The sequence below is a fragment of the Populus trichocarpa genome, chromosome 14, assembly GCF_000002775.5.
Source record: "Populus trichocarpa isolate Nisqually-1 chromosome 14, P.trichocarpa_v4.1, whole genome shotgun sequence".
Classification (NCBI taxonomy): Eukaryota; Viridiplantae; Streptophyta; class Magnoliopsida; order Malpighiales; family Salicaceae; genus Populus; species Populus trichocarpa.
The window spans coordinates 6,475,260-6,494,377 of NC_037298.2; the positions used below are offsets into that span (position 1 = coordinate 6,475,260).

Sequence of the window (19,118 nt, forward strand, 5' to 3'; positions counted from 1 at the left end):
AATTCAACTTCACTCTTTGAAAAAAATATTCCAACCAAGAACGAGATGCAACTCTTTGGTTAATTCTTTTCGTTGCCATTTCAAAAAACATATTAAAAAAATATCTTTGCATTATCCTTGCCAAACACAATAGAAGAAAAGACAACCCACAAATTCTAAATAGCTGCACAGCATGCCAATTTCCTCACAAAAACGAAATCTTCCAACATACATATCGCTTCAACTACTTCAATTTGTACAGAAAAGCTGACGGTCTCTCCAGCTTGGCAGACGCAATTATCCAGCCACAAACCATATCCTTAGCATCCAGCCACCACACTGGGCACACAAAGAACAGCTTGTAAAATAGATTCAACACTCTGGTTCTGACTGGGTCCAAGATTGAACCAGAATGCAGCTGGACATGGCTTTCTGGCCTTGTCAAAAAAGATAATTGGTGCTTGTCTGAGTACTTCTACCATTACTTTCAGATGCAAAATCTTTCATCAACCAGTTACCCTGTTTCACCAAATTACTCTTGAAATTTCTAGTAATATGGCCAAGGATGTAGACATAATACGCGTGTAAAGTTGAAAGGAAGCACAGACTCAATTGAAAGAAAGGAAAATGCAGATTCTTTTAAAATGGTACCTGAAAACTGTGTACTAAATTGGATTCATTTGGAAGGTTTCAGGTGGAGTAGTCTTCTCTGATCTCCTCAACCATGTCAACGTTTCGAGAATAATAACTGTGACTAGAATCATAGTAATTAGAAAACCAAAGCCTATCTTCCATGACGTCCCTGCAGCTCCTAGATGGATTCCCCACACTATATTGAAGACTCCAAAGAAGAGGGCAATCCTTCCAAACCAGTGGTGGTACCAATTCCAGTACTTGCGGATCTTGGCATCTTTCTTAGGCCTTAAAAAGAACGCCAATATCTGAATCCCAGTTTGGAGCATTTATCAGAATGCATTTCATATGATCAGCATGTGATTATGAAAAGCCCCTGTGCATAAAATCAGATGAGGACATACCTGAAGAATACTAAGAGTGAGAGCAAAGATGCCTATGCCTCTGTGTGATGGTACATTGGCATCAATCTTGCTATAGAGTTGCTGTCCAAGAACCACATTGGCAAGCCCCAAGAGAAATCCCAAAAACTGAATACCAGCATGTAGATAATACCAGAGTGGTTCTTTATGCTTCAAATACCTTGCAACAATTGCCCCACTAGGAAGGAATAGACCCCATGCCAAGGTTCCTAATACCCCGTGATTCTTCTTCATCTGCCCAGGATTTATACGTGCTCTAGACGCAGAACCTGTGGGAAGAGAAATCGAGACCAAATATGAGTCAGAGTAATTTTTGTGAGAGACCTACAAGAAAAATCATATGCTAAAAAACCAAAAAAAAAGGAAGCCCAGCTCGGTGGAGATGAAACAAACCTGCAGTGAAGTCGAAAAGAATAGCTGTCTTGTCATCGTGCGAGGATAGGCGGTAGTGATTTGGATACCTGGTTCCGAAAGCCAATATGATTGGCTGGGAAGCGAGAGGTTTTTCAAACTTGGCTTGAAATGCCAAGTAAATCATAGCCCCATTAATCACAACAGCAGGTGGAACCTTTGTGAGGTCCAATTCACCTGCATCCTCTATGACCTGTGATGGCCTAGTACCTTGCAAGTAATACTCTTTGATTCTCGCCTGACCTTTCCTATTGAACCAGCCCACCATAGCACTGGATCCAACCATCCTTCCATCTTTCGAAAACCCCATTGCCACCCATCCGATTGTGTATACAGCAGATAATATAAAAGTCACCACATTATCTTCTTTCTTGTGATACTGCAGGCACAAGATGATGATATTAGGGCATGCCCATGGGCAGAAACAAATGAGATCAAAGAAAAATGAATCGTCAGATTGGACTTACCCTCAACAGAAAAGTATTCCAAACTGGTTTGCAGACCATATTTGATATGTTATTATATGGTGGAGGAAGAAAACTACTCATATCGGTGTTGCAAAGCTCGGATCTTTCCTGATCCATCGCAACACCATTAGGGGCAGCATAAGCACCACCACTAATAGTGCTATTGTCACCAATCTGATCTTCTTCTGTGACTGCAAAATCATAACCATCATCTTTGTTAGATTCATTTGACTTATCATCAGCAGCCACGAAGATCCTGAGTCTCGAGACAAAAAACAAGAAGCATAATAAAACAAACACAAGCCTCGATTTTTGAAATCTTGAATTTGCCATGGAGATCGAAGGCTCGTAACAGGAAGCAGCCAAGGATGACAAGAACAAGAAGAAAGAATATTGCGAACGTGAAAGTGAAGGCAGTGGTCAGGTGGCGAGTAGTTGTTGAGAGGAAACAGTTTCTTGAAAATGAAGGGAAAATTATGGTTAGGTGATGGCGGGTAATCATCATTCCCGCCAGTTCTTACAATCTCACCACCCAACGACAACATTCTTATCTCTCTCAATTTTGTTTTCAAATTACCGTTAAGATTAAGAAGATGTTACAAAGTAACATTGCTTAGAAAGCTGGAATTGGAAGTAAACTTGTTTTCACCACTGGTTTTTTTTTTTTTTATATATATATATAAATATATCTGTCATATATTTTTTCTTAATCTAAAAATAACATTGATGTGGAGATGTCTATATATCTAGCTATCATGAATCATACTCGTAAACCGGTTTCTTGGAATCCTATTTGGGGAAAGTTAATTAGGTTATACATCCCCTGCTATTATTAGAGAAAAAAAGTGTATGAAAGAGGAAAATCGTATTCCATCTGGATTTTTTTTCTTTTTGTTTTTGACTTTGTTAATTATTTCATATAGAAATATATTAGAATAATAATTTTTTTTATTTCTTAAAATTTATTTTTAATATCAACACATCAAAACAATATAAAAATCTAAAAAAAAACAAATTTAAAGCTAAAAACAAATCCAATTTTTTTTTAAAATACAATTCCACCGCAATCCTAAGAAAGAATTGCATGTAAAAGCAGGCTGTTGATTGAAGGGTGAAAGTAGCAAGCTGTTGAAGGGCCTAGGTAGGTGACGAACTTTAATTAGTGAGATCGAGACTTGTTTTGCATTAAAAGATACCAAGCAGGTTTAGTTTTGACAAACCAACGGAAAAAAAGAAGTGCTGGCCAATAATAATGCGTTTGTTGCTAGGTGAGGGGGTATTGAGCAGTCATTGTCTTGGGCAGTCAGATGTTGACATATTTTCTATGAAACATCTGAGCGAATTGTTTGTATTAACTATTAAGCAAGATCCATGCCTCACAGAGTCTTGATCATTAAGCTTGAGAAGCCAACAAAAAGGTGCCAGTTGGACATACATTATAATTAAGCCAGGAGCTAAGTAATCACAAATGCCTTTCTTCATCATTATAACATTAGTTACACAACGATTTTCTCACAGAAAACATCCATATGCCCTAACTTTGCACCAGGAGAGGGCTACATAGCTGCAAACCTGACTTGTATCAAAGTTAGTCTATTTACTTGGGAATTTAAACCAGAAAGAGGCGACAAATTAATGTGACAGACTCTTACCCGGCCACTTTCTACTAAGCCTTAGGTTGATCCGCCGACAGATTATACCATTCAGAATGAACTAGCCTACATACTTGTAGCTGAATTAGATTAGAGCACTTCTGTTCCTGCTAGACAACAGCACATTTCTCCTATTGGTCACTAGAATCACCAGGGGGTTCAAGAGCTTTTGAAGAATTGTCGTTGTCGACCACGGTTCAATGGGGTGAGAATGATTCCTGATCATGACTCTTGACATCGGTTGCGTTACAAATTCCCCATACTGGGACCTCATATTCTCTGGATGCGGCAAGAGGCATGGGAGAACAATGTTGAGTGCCTCTGCTGAGAAAGGCCTATATGAAATTAGGCACCCTGTAGATATGTTCCTCGCCACTCTTCTCATCAACTTTGACAATCCAATTGCTGCTGATAGTTTTCTTCATTGCATTCTCCCTTGTTTTGGGTGGAGAAGAGGATTCTCTACTACCCCAATCTCTCTTCTCGATATCATTGGACTTTCCGATCATAGTAACCTCCATGCCTTTCCCTATGGGATGCTTCATAGACCTTACTACAACCTCATCGTTAAGACACCTAACATGGCCTCCCAACCCTTTCTTTTCACCCACCAGGTTATTCGCCACCACCACTGATCTTCTTGGATTCACATCTATCAACTTCAGCAACCCTGTGTATTCATCATTTTTACAATCAACAAGAGAGAAATCAATTTTTTCGTAATTTGGCAATAGCTTGGAGGGGTCACCCGTTTTGAAATCTACAATATCCTTTAACCCCGAATCTTTGATCACTTTCTTTGATTCAGCAGGGACAGGCTCTGGAAGAATGCACACAAGCCTGCCTCCAGTTTGTCGGGCAGCGGCTGCTAAGGCTACAGTGGATGGTGAGACACCATATGCCACCTCCACAATAAGTTTTGCTTTCATTCCTGCTGCTAAGGCTGATATGAATTCATTGCTTCCTGGTTCTTTTGTCATCCACGAGTCATATCGCCTCTTGTGATTGCCACACTGTAAGTAAAAACAACACCGTGGTTAGCTACCATCCATGGAGGTCATGCATAATTGTAGCTGTGTCTTAGTGCATATATACCAAGAGGACAAACCAAAAAATTATCAAAACAAACCATCAAGATAGACTTCGGTGATTAATTTTGGTCCCATCTTGATGCAAAACAATGAACTAAAAAAATTAAAATAGGAAAGAAAAAAGCTTTTAGAGAAAGAAGCTAAAAATTAAAAGAAAAAAAAATAAAGGTTAAAAATTATACAACTCCGTAATTTTTATTTAATTCATCAAAAAGTTACCTCATAACCATACCTCATAATCAGAATATATATATATATATATATATATATATATATATATATATATATATATATATATATATATATGACTCTAAAGCATCTTATTATTGGACTTAATGCATTCATTAAAACTGTTTAACATAAATAACTTAAATAAATAAAATAAAACAATGAAATAGATCTATTTAATCTCTCAATTAAAAAGTTACAGCCTAAGCTGTTTTATATCCTTTCTATTTATATACTTGTGTAATCTACGGTATAAATATGATATCCCCACCGCATCTTCTTGTCATTAACATTAGAAACACAAAATAATCAGTATTTGCATCGATAGCAATCTTTCAGGTTAATCCAAGAGGGGGGAAATTACCATTTCTCCTGTTGATTAACATAATAAAACTTCATCCCCCTTCTTGTCATTAACATTAGGAACATAAATTAGTCAATATATGCAACGATAACAATCTTTCAGGATAATCCAAGAGGGGGGAAATTGTTAATCTACGTAATAACCACATGAAATGGTATTTTGAAGAGAAAGAAGCTATGTCTACGCTTTCTTGATCCATTAGAATATCTTTTCAGCAATGATTATATTAACATCAAGAGCCCCAGTATTTTCCAATTTCTATTGCGCCCTTAAGATGTCATTTTCATCAAGGAGCCAATAATACACAATGGAGGCACAAAACAGGGCTCATGGAAAAAAGAAAAGAAACAGGAAATTGATTCAATGTCAAGGTGTTCTATCCCCCCCTGTTTTACAATTCAAATTTCATCATGAATTATCGTGTACAAAAAAAATAAGAATAAGAAATATCAACAAAATGTGAAAAGAAGAAGCTTTTCATTACCAGTTTGAGGGTATCAAGATAAGCTTCCGTAGCAGAAGTTGCAGACCATTCCATGAGGACAGTTTCCTTGATTAAAAAGTGCTCAGAATCTTTCAAAAGAGAGAAAAAAAAATGTTGTAAGCTAACAAACAACCAAATGCTGGAAGATTTAAGATAGAAGCAATGAAAAATGCAGTTAGCGGTCTTTGTAATTTATGTTTCACCTTCGTCTTTTCCCTTTCCTGTTCCTTCTTGGGAGGCAAAGAACAAGTTGTTTATCTCAACTTTAAAATAATGCAAGTGATTGTAGGTTATGATGACCGAGTCTCGTATTTCAATACAGGGTAAATACCGTGGCCGATTATTTTGGAAAATACCCCCTGTTTTTAGAAATAACCCATCTTATCAAAAAAAAAAATTCTCTCATCTTTACGGTTAACGTTCGGCAAGCAAAGTCTTTGCATTCCAACAGACTAAAAAAGAAAACAAGAAGAAGACAAGGCTGGAGTTGCAGAGTGTCATGGTGCTAGCTAAACTAGATAAACCTTAAGAAAGTCTTCCTGTACATCTTCCCTAAAAACCTGGAGTTGAAGACCAGGAATTTTTTATTTTATTTTTTGGTTTTACAGTCAGGTTAGTGATTCACGCATGGAAAATCAAGAGTCAAGACTTAATCCAACATTCTGGTCTAGTCTAAGACATGCTATCTACATCAGGATTATGAGTAGCAGGATTTTGCTTACATGTCAGCCACCACACTAAAACCGTTTTTGGGAGATGCAATCATTGCCGAGACAGAGTAATTTGAATCAAATAACAGCTAATTTGAGAAAGACAGAGGAGAAATCTCTACTCTTATTCTAGCGCACACACTTGTTCAGACAGTACAGTATTTTTACAAATAAGGGAAGTGATTTTGTAATCAGGAATCTCAGCACACGGTCGGGCTTTAATGTTATCCTTGATGAGACCAGTAGATGGTACAGCATCTTTGATGAGTTTGAGTGATTCAACAATATCATCACATAACTGGTGAGGATCAGGAATGGTCCCTTCATCAACTGATAGAACAATGGCCATCTTATTCACATAGCTTTGGAAGTTGATCATCAACGCCAGCAACACGTGCCATTAACCATCAGCTTCTAATTATATATGTAATTCATTATACTTACTAATCCATGTGATGGTTATGGCATTTCGAATCATAACCTTTGATTGATATTATGAAAAAAGTTAACAATCTTTCTGACACAAAATTTTCTCGAAAATACTCACTTGAGGCTGATTAAAAGAACTTGGAGCTAGGTAAGCTATTGGATGTCCATGAAACCCAATGTCCTCGAGGGGTCCTACTAGATTCGAGAAGCACATTGTTGTGTGACTGATAATTCTGTGGGATAAAGCACTTGCTGTCTGTAAATCAAACATTAAAATCAACTTAGACTGATTACAATTGTTTAATCACATGCTTCATATAAACTAAAAATACGATGGTGTGCATATATACAGTCAGTATATCTATACCATGATGCCGAAAAGCTTGGAAACTAGTTCAGCAGAGAAAAAGGTGCACATGGCTTCAAAAGAACACTTCTTTTGATTGCTAGTTGCCTTGGCTTCCCGAACATAATCTAATGAGTCATCTCGGATTGCAATGGTAAGGGGGAGTAGCACATAACCAATCCAGTTGCCCCACTTTGCTTCGGTGTTCTTCTCCATCATATCAGCAAAAGCCTGAACGAGAACTTGATCACTTAATTAAGGAAATCGCTTTACTATTCATTATAAACAAATGTTATTAGACCTGTAGAAAAGAAATGGTATCAGCCTGAATCCCTGAAGCTGGTCTTACGTTGGCCAGCGGTGTTGATCTAAGCCTAATATTCTTTGGAAGATTATTTTTCGTCTCCAACGTCGCTTCGTAATCATTCTCATTGCTCCAACCTGCAAGATGCTCTAATTTTATTAGGCTAATTAATTTCAAGTCGAGCTGAATGGATATGGAAATTTATTTACCATGTCTTCTATTTAGATACCGCGACAATCCAGCCTGTGCGACTCCTAGAGCAAGCAACATCGTTTATGGTCTGCAAAGATCAAAAGCAGTAATAAAAATGATCAAATATAAGAATGAAAACAAAGCTGCTAGAAATAATTAACTCACAGTGCTCATTGCATTCTTTATCAACTTTATATCATCCAAACTAACAGCTCGCCAAACAAAGCGTCTAGGAGTAAACTCAACACCTGGAGGACCTCTGAGAGGGGTATCTGTGTCGTTCAAAAACAATGCTGTTGCCAAAAACATTAAACCATTAACCACAGTGTTCCAAAACATCTGTAAACCCCAAAAAACTGCCATAACACTTCTCCAAAACCATCCATATTTATTCTCATTTTGCTTCTTCTTCTTTCCAGGAATAGTAGGCAAAGCGCTAGGATCTGAAATTTGTCGAGCACAAGCCAATAGAGGAGACATTAGAGAAGTGCCATCCCCCGGAGAGTGGTGAATCCTGAAAACTCCAACCGCTTCAGGAGATGAAGGTCCCAGAGAGGCTGTGATTGTCAATGGTGGTTTTGGTGAGATTGGAGATGTAGTCTTCTATGAACTCTTTTGGTGAGTCCATGTTTTGGTTTAGCTCAGGATCAATAACATGCTTGTCTTAACCAACCTTTGTTCGAACCCATTTCATTTTCTTGTTATTTTCTCATCTACAACCTGCCATTTCTTAGTTTGGTTGATTATAAATTATAATTCCTTTCATCACAGGGATCAATCTGATTACAAATACTTTTACATTTTCTATAAAAAAATCCTATAGACCTAACAGGTAATTAGAACAATAAATTTATATTTCTGAGGAGAGAAAACAAAATGCAATTTCTGAAAAACAAAATTGGAGAATATAATATTGTGACTGACAGAACTGTTGGTTAATTTTTTTTTCAGATGAAAAAAAGGCAAAGAAGATATAATCTCTAGTTGTTTCCAGCAAACTAGAGAAGCGAGGTGCTTAAGCAAAGTATAAGGCAAGTATTGGCTTTAATATTGATATCTGGATCAATTCGGGTCTTGCACCCCATGATTGCAATGATGTAGACATTGAGCTTTTGGTTCATGGAACAACCGTGCATGCTGCTGGACTTAATGGCTCTTCTTCTTGAGCTATTTCTTCCTCACCATTACCTGCAGCTCTCGTGGTATCGATAGGTTGAAGAGAAGCTGGTTTTCTCCATCTTCCTGACGAGTCTTCATCAAATTAAAGCTCTTTGTCAAAGCTAGCACAAGTTTTAGCTGATGGGGAAGGTTTTGTACAACATTGCTCCATCTTCAGAAGGCGTACTTGTAAACTCTTTTGGCCACAGTTTCATACTAATTGTTACTAGTATCATACATAAATGATTTAGGGCATTCCTTCGCCATAAAATAGGAATGATGTTATGTGTTGTTTCACAGGTGTTAGTGCATGTATACTGACAACTTTCTTTGTCAGCAAGAAGGAAGGGAACAAGTTTGGAATTAAATTCATGTTACATCGGTATAACTGTACGCTTTTGTGATATTGTCATGTGAGGTGTGTCAGTGTGTGCATGGATAGGGAGGCAGAATTTATTGAACAAATTGTACAATGTTAGTGGTCAAAGGATACAGGTGGCTTCGTCTCATCATCACCACCTGGCATCATCGTCTTGTGTTATATTTTAAATCCTAGTTTCGATTTGTATTCATCGGCATTGTTGGACTGCTGATCAAATCGACCAAAAGATTTGGCATTGGGCTCCATGGACTCCTGCACCCTACTCCACCGTGGGAATTAGGAAAAATTGTAGATTGGTTCAACCAGCAGTGACATCTATGTTGTTTATTAGTTGATATAATATAAATTAACAACCAGAGTAGATTGGGGATGTAGCTCATATGGTAGAGCGCTCGCTTCGCATGCGAGAGGCACGGGGTTCGATTCCCCGCATCTCCATTTGGGTTTTTTTTTAACCTATTTTCTCTCTATTTCCCCCTCCCTGGCTAACTACGGGCCAAGTGAAAAGGAGTGCTCGCAGAAGAAACAAAACAGAAGTGGACTTTCAGTATTCCACATATCCATGCAGATGCTAAAGTTGTAGTAGTTACGTGGGTGTTTCAAACCGGCACTCCTCTCCGATAATAATGGCTATGAGCATTTGATTAGTTGACATGCATAATTTCATGCCCCTGCACAGAGATATCTAAATCTATGTCGGAGACTCTGAGATAGATTACCATCTTCACTGTAGCCGATCATGTATGTGTACAAACTAAAAAGCCAACCCACCACCCAGAACTGATACCAGTTGCCATAGATAGAAAAAAAAGAAGGAACTATAAGAAGGAAAAGGTTGGCTACTGGCTAAGAAGCCGGCCGATGCATAAAGCCATCTGCTCTTCCCTATCAACGTACTAGGAATTAGTATTCATGAATCACAGAATCAGCAATCTATTTCTGCTTGGGCACTTCTGTACAACTCCAATCTCTTCGCAAGAAAGGTACAGCGCTGCATCACTGCAGGATCCTCATCCAGCAATTTATCCGAATGAAGAAAAGGAGAGTAATTAGCACCATTCAGCTAACTTATCTGTCTCTGGTATTGATAAAATAGGAAAATGGATTGGAATCTTTACACCCCAATTCTGCAAAGAAATGGCTTCAAACACTTAACAATAGACAACAGACTTTGGAATAGAGCTCCTTGCACAAACCATGTTGACATTGGCCAAAAGACATTGCTGTAGGGAGCTTGTTTCTATCATGTGTCGTGTTGATGTTTCATTTTGGATACCAAAAATAAACCATAATTTTACCTAATTCAATTAGATTCTTGGAATAGTTTAAAATAGGATTTATAGAGTGCATTATTATAAGTGTCTTAAGGAGTGATGTATTGTGAGCTTGATGGAATTCCACCTTGTTTTCTGTGTCTTAGGTGCAACATTCGTAAGAAACATGACAAAAATGAGCTTCTCTTCTTAACGGCTTTGTTGTGGATACTTTCAGGGCAGCATTGCTTGAATTGAAAGTAGAGGAATGTAATCAAACGTCTTATCTTAGTTGGGGGACCTATTTGAGGTCATCCTTAAATTAGATTATTTACCTTTTGTCAAAAGCCAGGCACTCTGTGTTACTGTTTGCAAAATGCAAACTCTAACTCAGCCTCTCATTCCCTCTCTAGAGTCTAGGCCTTGCTCTCCTGAAATGCAGACTGAACTCAACAACCGAGTCATAGAATGATAGGATACTTCCTCTCATGGACTCTTAATTGCCTAACACTTAACAAACCCATCTTTAACTATTTCTCCTTCACTCCCACAAACCCAACAACCAAACTCCTGTATTCTAGCCTCTTCTCATTTTTCAAGTTGACTCATTTAACCAAACTCAAAACCTCTCCAATTTGTTTCTCTTATTAAAACCCTTCAGATCACCAAAACCCAAAACAAGAAACGGTAATAATAGAAGTTTCTTGTACTCAGTAAAGCCAAAATTGAAACACAACAGAATGGGCTTCACAGTTACAAGCATACAGTGATGAATCAGAAAAGGCAATGAGTGAATACAATGGGAATTATATTCTGAATGGAGCGTTTGGGCTGGCTTTATTGAATATCACATCGAATGAGGAAGTAAAGATTAGTCCTTTTGTGGCAACAGTATCTGCAAACCCAATTTTCATGTCCAGTATGTTTGCCTTGTTGAAAAGTACTGTATGAGTTTTGTTGGTAAAAGAAATTACTGTTTTTGAAGCTTAGTGCTCTATTGTTCCATTGCTTTTGTTGTTGATTCTTTGTTGAGAAATGATTGTTTTTGCAGGTGAAATTTGACATTTTTTTATGCATGGTGTTCTATTGTTGCATAGCTTTAGTTCTAATAATTGTGGTTCTTGTTTCCCAAACATTGGCTGGGACTGAATAGTTGATCGTTTTCTGTGCTGCTCCTAAATTGGATCCTTCATTTGGCTTAAAGCTCTGTCGGAAGCTTAATGAGTTTGATTTTCTGTGTCGCTTCCCCCCATGATCAATTGGTATCATGAATGGCTTGATTCGCTCGAGGGAAATGGGTAAATTTCAGGATCCAATAAGACTAGCGGGTCCTTTTAAACCCATTTTTCTTTGCTCATTTATCGCAAAGGACGTCGCATATGTGGATTTCCATGAAGTTTCTACTTCAATCCTTTCTGCCTTTAACATTTTTCTTTATTGAAGAATGATTTGGTCCTGTCTTTCACGTTTATGGAACTAACTCGTACATTTCCTTCCCTAACACGTAGGTTCTTAACATGATCTTTGAGGACCTGTTTCAAGGTCATTTTATCAGTCAAGGAAAGCTCGAGGAACTTCTTGGACATACCCATCACAAGTTCTTGCTGGAGCTTCGCTTCGCATTTTGGTAGCGTGTGTTTGTTGCCGAGGCTGCTTTATTGTAACCTAAAATTGTAGGGAATTCCGACCGGTGATGTTCTGATATTTGCTCATAGGAGGTAAAGCACACTGACACAATATTTAACGTGGTTCGGCAAACTGCCTACATCCACGGGAGAAGCCATTGCATTATATAGGGAGAGAACAAGATTTACAACAATAGAGGAGGAGGAATCATCCCCTCTTTGGCAACTCTCAACCTCACTCTATTTCTCTCTTTTCAGTGCTGCAATGGCAGCTACTGCTGGCTGCCTTGGCAGCCCACTCTCTCCTACATCTCTCACATCTTTGGCTCTACTTTCCTTCTCTTAACTCTCTCATTTTGCTCTCTAACATATGCCTCTATTTATAGGCATCCATGGCAGCTCCACTTGTTCTTTGGTCAATAATGGTGGCCACCGTCTCCAGCTCATTCAACAATGGTGGCTGCCAATAGTCAATGGTCGGTGCCAACCATTTGCTGCACATGCAATGGCAACAACCCAACAATCACCCCCTTTGCCATTCATGTGGGCAATTGTCCTTTTGCTTCTTTAGCACATGCTTGCATTCTGCAGCTCTTCCAAGCTTACCATTCTGAGAGCGTCTTTGGCCAAGTTTCCAGGTACTTGCCAAACCTTTCAATCACCAGAGTCATCCAAGCACCCCTTTGCTCACTCCAAAGGATCACTTCAACCAGATGGTTTGTCATATCTCATCTGAAGAGTGTTTAACGCTTGTCTCTGGAACAACATCCCCCTTCAAGCATATCAACCATGCTTGGCCCGGAATGATTTATCAAGCCTTACACCAAGGCTTACAACACCCCCTCAAACGAATATTTCCAAGTGCGACAGTTATTCAGTATTTTAATGTGATCTCGAGCTCACCACTCTTCCAAGAGTCTACTCATCCCGGAGTTGCGTCTGCCCTCTGTTTCTCCCTAGGAACCACGCCTTACTTCTCCGTGAGTCTCCCGCTCTTAGTCTCAAGAGTCCAGGTAGCTCTCCACCTTTAACCATGGGGGCAGCCCATTAAAGGTTGATCCATTTCTGTCTTCATACTCTGAGTATTACAATGCCATTTACTGAGCTCACCACCTTGAAAAGAGTCAACTTGTTCCCGGAACCTGCGCATGCCCTCTGCTCCTTCATAGCAGTCGCGTCTTAATGCTCCACAAGCCATCCACTTATTGTCCAAGGCAAATGTCTTCTAGCTCATTGATCTTTAGCATGGGGGCAATATCCATGAAAGTCAATCTTGCATCTGTCTTCATACTCATCATAGCCTCTTCATTGGCTATACACTTGTCCACTTATATCCAGCCATCACATTGGCTCTGGGGCGTTCTGAAATTGGGCTCCTATCATGGCCCTCACACCTTCTCCTGAGGTGTCTCTGTCTGTCGTCATGAGACGGTTTGAACTTGGACTCATATCATGGTCCTCACACCTTCCATCCGAGGTGTCTCCGCCTGTCGTCATGAGGTGGTCTGTACTTGGGCTCCTTTCATGGCCCACACACCTTTTTGCCTGAGGTGTCTCTGCTCGTCGTCATGCGGCGGTTTCTACTTGGGCTAGTTTCATGGCCCACACACCTTCTGCCTGAGGTGTCTCCGCTCATCGTCATGTGGCGGTTTGTACTTGGGCTCGTTTTATGGCCCACACACCTTCTGCCTGAGGTGTCTCCGTCCGTCATGAAGCGATCACATCCTCCTTCATCGGGGATGTCTCCAGTGGCTCCAAGATTCTCTACCACCATGTGGACTTGGGAGAGATCACTGCCACTGATCACATAGAAAGAGAGAGTTGCGGTGCACTCTTCGCAATCTTCCATCTCATTTTCTATGTTTGGAGCTTCTATGCCTTTCTGCTTGATAGCTCCACCCACACCAACTCTCTTTGGTGTCTTCGCCTTTCATCATAGGCGGTTGCCCCCCTTAATTAGGTGCTTCTGCAACAGCTCATCTTTCCATCCTTGCATGCATTGGAAAGGTCCTCGCTTGTTGCCTTTATCAAGAGCACAAGAGACTTCCTGTTGTACAACTTTTCACACAGTCTCTGCTCTGAGCTTCATCTGGGAACTCTTCTTCTCCTTGCATCTGTTGTCTCATTACAGTACCCTCGTTGGATCCTTCGGGTACTCCTGCACAATCTCCGTGTGCTCTCATGCAATTTCGGTTCTCCAGATGTCTCCCTATTCTTTGCTTTTATGTTTGACAGCAGCTCATCCTGTCACAACATTTATCCAAGTCAAAATAGGGTGCCAATCTTTATCTCCTTGTGTATTTCTCTTCCATTATCAGGGTCTTCATCAATTCTCCCTTCGAGAAATTACAGTCATCGAATCTAACTTCTTTGGAGAAATCACCACTCCATCAGATCCTTGAACATACGGAACCCAACTGTTCCTTTGTGCCGTCATCTTGCTAGTCTTCAACAGTTTCATTACAAACTGTTACATATACAAAAATAGTACTGTGTGGATGATCCTTCAACTAAGCAAGTTCCCAGGAAAGATTTGGAGGGGTCACACTGGTCCCGCTTAAAACCCAATCTCCTAGACAGAACTTCTTAGAACGTATCTATCCACCGTACTGCCTTTTCGTATATACAACCATTTGCTAGCTTTGTTGCGGCTTTCCTTTACAAGTGATCTGGGGTATCCCGGTTTTATACCTGATTTCTCAACATCTGGCGAGACTACCAGTTCTTAGATTCGTCAAGATTGGTCTTCATCAATTTCCACTCTTCACCTCAAATTATCCACATGATCAGGTGTCCAGAGTATCCCAATTTTGCCTTCCCTCAAGGCAATTAAAATTTCTCCCTACTTAGCAGTTCAGCACATGTAATTGGGTAAACATGTGCGATTCTTCTTCTTCATCTCCATCGACCACCACGATGACCTTCAGATGCCTCCTGATCGGGCAATCTCTCTTAATACTTCACCACCATCATTTCTAGTCTCAATCTCAACGATCGGACCGTACCATTGCATCCAGAATGATCAAATTAGCTGAAAACAAGTCTGAAATCATCCAAATCGCATTTCAGACGGCTAAGATTTGATCAAAACAATTCTGGCCTGATAAACGGCTCAGATTCAATCTCAGATTCAGTTGCACATAGGATCAGCTACGCTGGATCGTATCCCTCGGCTCGCGGCTCGGCTCCACCTCGGCTCGGCTCCATTCGGCTCGGCTCAACTCAGCTCGGCTCGCGGCTGATGACGTGGCAGGTGGTCCCACTGTGCTGACATGGCTGTTGACTGGGCGATGACATGGCATGCTACTGTGCATGCTGATGTCACAATTACATCAGGATGACGTCATCCCTGGCATGTCTACTGTACATGCTGACATCATCTTTATCCGGGTCAGTCACATGGGTCGGGTCAACTGGTATTCGGGTCGGGTCAACCCATCCGGGTGAAGAAGGCGCGTGGCGCGCGTGGGCAGACGCCTTGCCGGAGAGTGATGGAGAGTGCGGCCATGTCCGACGTCCGATTTTGACGCCGTTTTCATCAGTGGCTTCGTCTCTTCCTCCTCTACACGGTGGTATGGTCAAAACACAATTTTGACAACTTTCATTTTTGAGCAAAAATCAAACACCACTTCAAACCATAAGCTCTGATACCAATTGTAGGGAATTCCGACCGGTGATGTTCTGATATTTGCTCATAGGAGGTAAAGCACACTGACACAATATTTAACGTGGTTCGGCAAACTGCCTACATCCACGGGAGAAGCCATTGCATTATATAGGGAGAGAACAAGATTTACAACAATAGAGGAGGAGGAATCATCCCCTCTTTGGCAACTCTCAACCTCACTCTATTTCTCTCTTTTCAGTGCTGCAATGGCAGCTACTGCTGGCTGCCTTGGCAGCCCACTCTCTCCTACATCTCTCACATCTTTGGCTCTACTTTCCTTCTCTTAACTCTCTCATTTTGCTCTCTAACATATGCCTCTATTTATAGGCATCCATGGCAGCTCCACTTGTTCTTTGGTCAATAATGGTGGCCACCGTCTCCAGCTCATTCAACAATGGTGGCTGCCAATAGTCAATGGTCGGTGCCAACCATTTGCTGCACATGCAATGGCAACAACCCAACAAAAATCAGATTCTGCAGGCAGTTTTGATTAGCTCTGTGTCGATGATACAACAATTCTCATGTTTAACTGCCCTGAACCATCCATTAATGACCTGTTGAGTTCATGTATCTGATTGTTCTCCAGTAGCCTGACCTGACAGGTCTGTCACTCGACCGCTTAGTCATTGGATGCGCCTCATGATATGCTTGCTCCGAGTCCGATAATTGAATAACCATGGGCCTTGCTTTATTTTGGGCCAACCCCCATTTTGTTGTTATCCGAGACCAAGTTACCTTGACTTTGGATTAATTATTCAATTTGTATGCTGCCGGGTCAGCCTTGCTTTCGTTCTAATCCTCTAAAAAAAAAATGTAAAAACGTTAGAAAGTGAAAAATCTAATGTATATTATACGGAAAAAATTCAAATACTGAGAAGAAGATATATCAATTTGTATATTTTTTATAAAAAAAATATTAAAATGGTGATATATTAGATCAATTTATGTTAACTATGATTAATTATAAAACTTGTGATCTATTACATGAGATTATGATAACCTCGTGGAATACAAATAGAAAAAAATTAGAAAGCTTAATTTTAATCAACTATAAAAAAAATTGACTCAAGTACATCTAGATTGGTGGTTTGTGTTACGTTGTGACTCGGATCAAATTCTTTCTAAATTAAAAAACAAAAATGCTCACGCCACAATAGTGTTTTTAAAGAAGCAATAAAAATCTGAAACCCAAGTCATTGACATGACTAAATTTAATAAACCTAGTTTAATGTAACAATATGATAAAAAAACAACAACTTAATTTAAAAACATTTTAAAAAAATATATATATTCAACAAAAAAATGACAAATAAAAATACTCGAGATAACTTAAATCATTTTAAAAATTAGTAAAAAAAATCTATAGAAATCAAATTAAAAAAATAGAGCTCAATCTCTAATTAAATTAAATGATGAAGGATGAAATTGAAAAAACAGGAGCTTAAAAAAATAATCAAGTAATCCAGACGAATTTTCTAAACCTGAGTTAATCTTTTAAATTCACAACCCGTGAAATTTTAGACCCGAGCTCAATCAAGAAGTTCAATTCCTAAACAGTTAATGTTAAATAATGAAATTGGAAAAAAAAAATACCAAAGTAAAAAAAATTAGCAATCAAAATAATAAGAGTAAAATATGATATGAAAAAAAAATGTATGGTGAAATTGTAAAAAAAATAAAAATCTTCTCAAATAAATAAATAGCAAATAAAAAAATAAGGATCAAATTTAATATATAAAAAAAAAACTGAAGGAGAATGCAATTGAAAAAAATAAATTTTATGAATTAGTCAAAATAAAAAAATAGCAATTAAAAAAACATGGAATGAAAAGAAAATTAAAGAGATGTTGTGAAAATTTTGAAGGCCAAGCATGGAATTCAAGAAGGGGAGAAAAAAAAAGAAGAAAAAAGTCAATCGGCGTCAAACCAAAAAAAATTAAGTTGCACATGCCGCCCATTGATGGAGGTCTTGCCATGACGTATCGAGAAACACCAAGGATGACCTTTTTTTGTCTTCGTAAGCTGCCGCACACGTCATCTAAATACAACGAGATGACTTACTCACTAACACACAACGTAATTACTTTTTTTTATGTGTTAAAATATCAAATCACCCCTTTTCATGCCTAATAATAACAAAAAAGCCAAGATGAAAGTCTGAAAGAGCCCCTTGTGTCTAGTTAAAGAAATTTTATTTTTAAAGGTAATTTAATCACTTCAATATATTATAAAAAATAAAAATCTAAAAATGCATTTTGAAGCTATTTGATTGAGTTTTTTTAAGAGCAATAATATCATTTCACATATAAAAAAAATAAAAAGATGCCTATTTATTTTCATAATAACTAATAGACCATATAACATGTGAAATACTATTTCATTGTTACACTGTTCAAATGAATAATGTTTCTCTGCTGCGCTTTCTGCACAAGAATTGCTTTTTGTTAACTTCCTGCCTGGTCGTAGTACAAGTGCTGTATTGTGTAAACGTGCATTTCCAAAACAAACACTCCTAGGCTAGGCTCAGACCTCATTCTCTACTTTTCAAGTCTTTCTCTCACTACAGAAAAATGAAAGGGATCTTTCCAGGAAAGAGGACAATTCCAAATGCCAGAAAATCGGCAGATTCTTGAGAACAGCAAAATTTGTCGTCGAATTCCTGCATTTGAAAGTCCTCAAGGTTTACCTGTGACGTTTCTCCACGTCCGTGAATGGAGTGGTCCTGGCAGTAATCTTTGACCATACATGTGTTCAAATCCTATTCGTCAATATCTCTCTGTCTCTGTTTCCGTAACGCTAGTAAAAGTCAAATAGAAGACGCGTGTCTCTAGAAGATGTTTTAAGAAATATAGTCATACAAACGCTATACGTGTCCACTAACGAACATGTCTATGCACGTGTCCCGCTAAGCGCATTAGGGTTTTTCTTATTGGACAATGTTTTTTTTTTTTAAAAAAAAAAAGAGTATAGAAGTAAATAATTGTTAAATAAAAAAAAATCCTCAGCAACTTTAACCAATAGGAGAGCAAGTAAAAACTCATCAAAATTATCTAGGTGGTGGCCCAGTGGTAAGAGCTTGGGATCAAGAGGTTTGCTCCCTCTGTGGTCTCAGGTTCGAACCCTGTGGTTGCTCATATGATGGCTACTGGAGGCTTACATGGTCGTTAACTTCAGGGCCCGTGGGATTAGTCGAGGTACGCGCAAGCTGATCCGGACACCCACGTTAAACTAAAAAAAAAAAACTCATCAAAATCAAAATGCAATGTGTTTGATAATATAGTATCTTTATTTTTTTTAAGTGATTTTTAGTTGAAAATATAT

The 19,118-nt window shown here is 38.9% G+C and overlaps 1 protein-coding gene and 1 non-coding gene across 3 annotated transcripts; one reads left to right on the plus strand and one right to left on the minus strand.

Annotated features, from left to right (window-relative positions):
• Positions 1-54: 54 nt before the first annotated feature.
• Positions 55-2,404, minus strand: LOC7492778 (cytochrome b561 and DOMON domain-containing protein At3g61750). 2 transcript variants are annotated; one of them, XM_024584590.2, is made up of 5 exons: positions 1,913-2,404; positions 1,428-1,824; positions 1,017-1,303; positions 631-920; positions 55-318 (listed from the first exon to the last, which is right to left on the minus strand). In XM_024584590.2, the coding sequence occupies exons 1-4, from the start codon at positions 2,243-2,245 to the stop codon at positions 645-647; spliced, it is 1,293 nt and encodes a 430-aa protein (XP_024440358.1). In that variant the 5' UTR covers positions 2,246-2,404; the 3' UTR covers positions 55-318; positions 631-644. The 2 variants fall into 2 exon arrangements, with proteins under 2 accessions (XP_024440358.1, XP_002320865.2); XM_002320829.4 differs by having other exon boundaries at positions 55-498; positions 1,913-2,401.
• Positions 2,405-9,617: 7,213 nt separating this feature from the next.
• Positions 9,618-9,690, plus strand: TRNAA-CGC (transfer RNA alanine (anticodon CGC)). The gene has a single exon. It is a non-coding gene; the product is annotated as a tRNA-Ala (tRNA).
• Positions 9,691-19,118: the final 9,428 nt, after the last annotated feature.

Excerpts from the sequence above, each read along its gene's own strand:
- LOC7492778 (XM_024584590.2), bottom strand. The coding sequence starts at position 2,245 with ATGGCAAATTCAAGATTTCAAAAATCGAGGCTTGTGTTTGTTTTATTA. Across the intron at positions 1,825-1,912 it reads GGAATACTTTTCTGTTGAGG|TATCACAAGAAAGAAGATAA; the intron begins GTAAGTCCAATC and ends TTGTGCCTGCAG. Across the intron at positions 921-1,016 it reads TCACTCTTAGTATTCTTCAG|ATATTGGCGTTCTTTTTAAG; the intron begins GTATGTCCTCAT and ends ACTGGGATTCAG.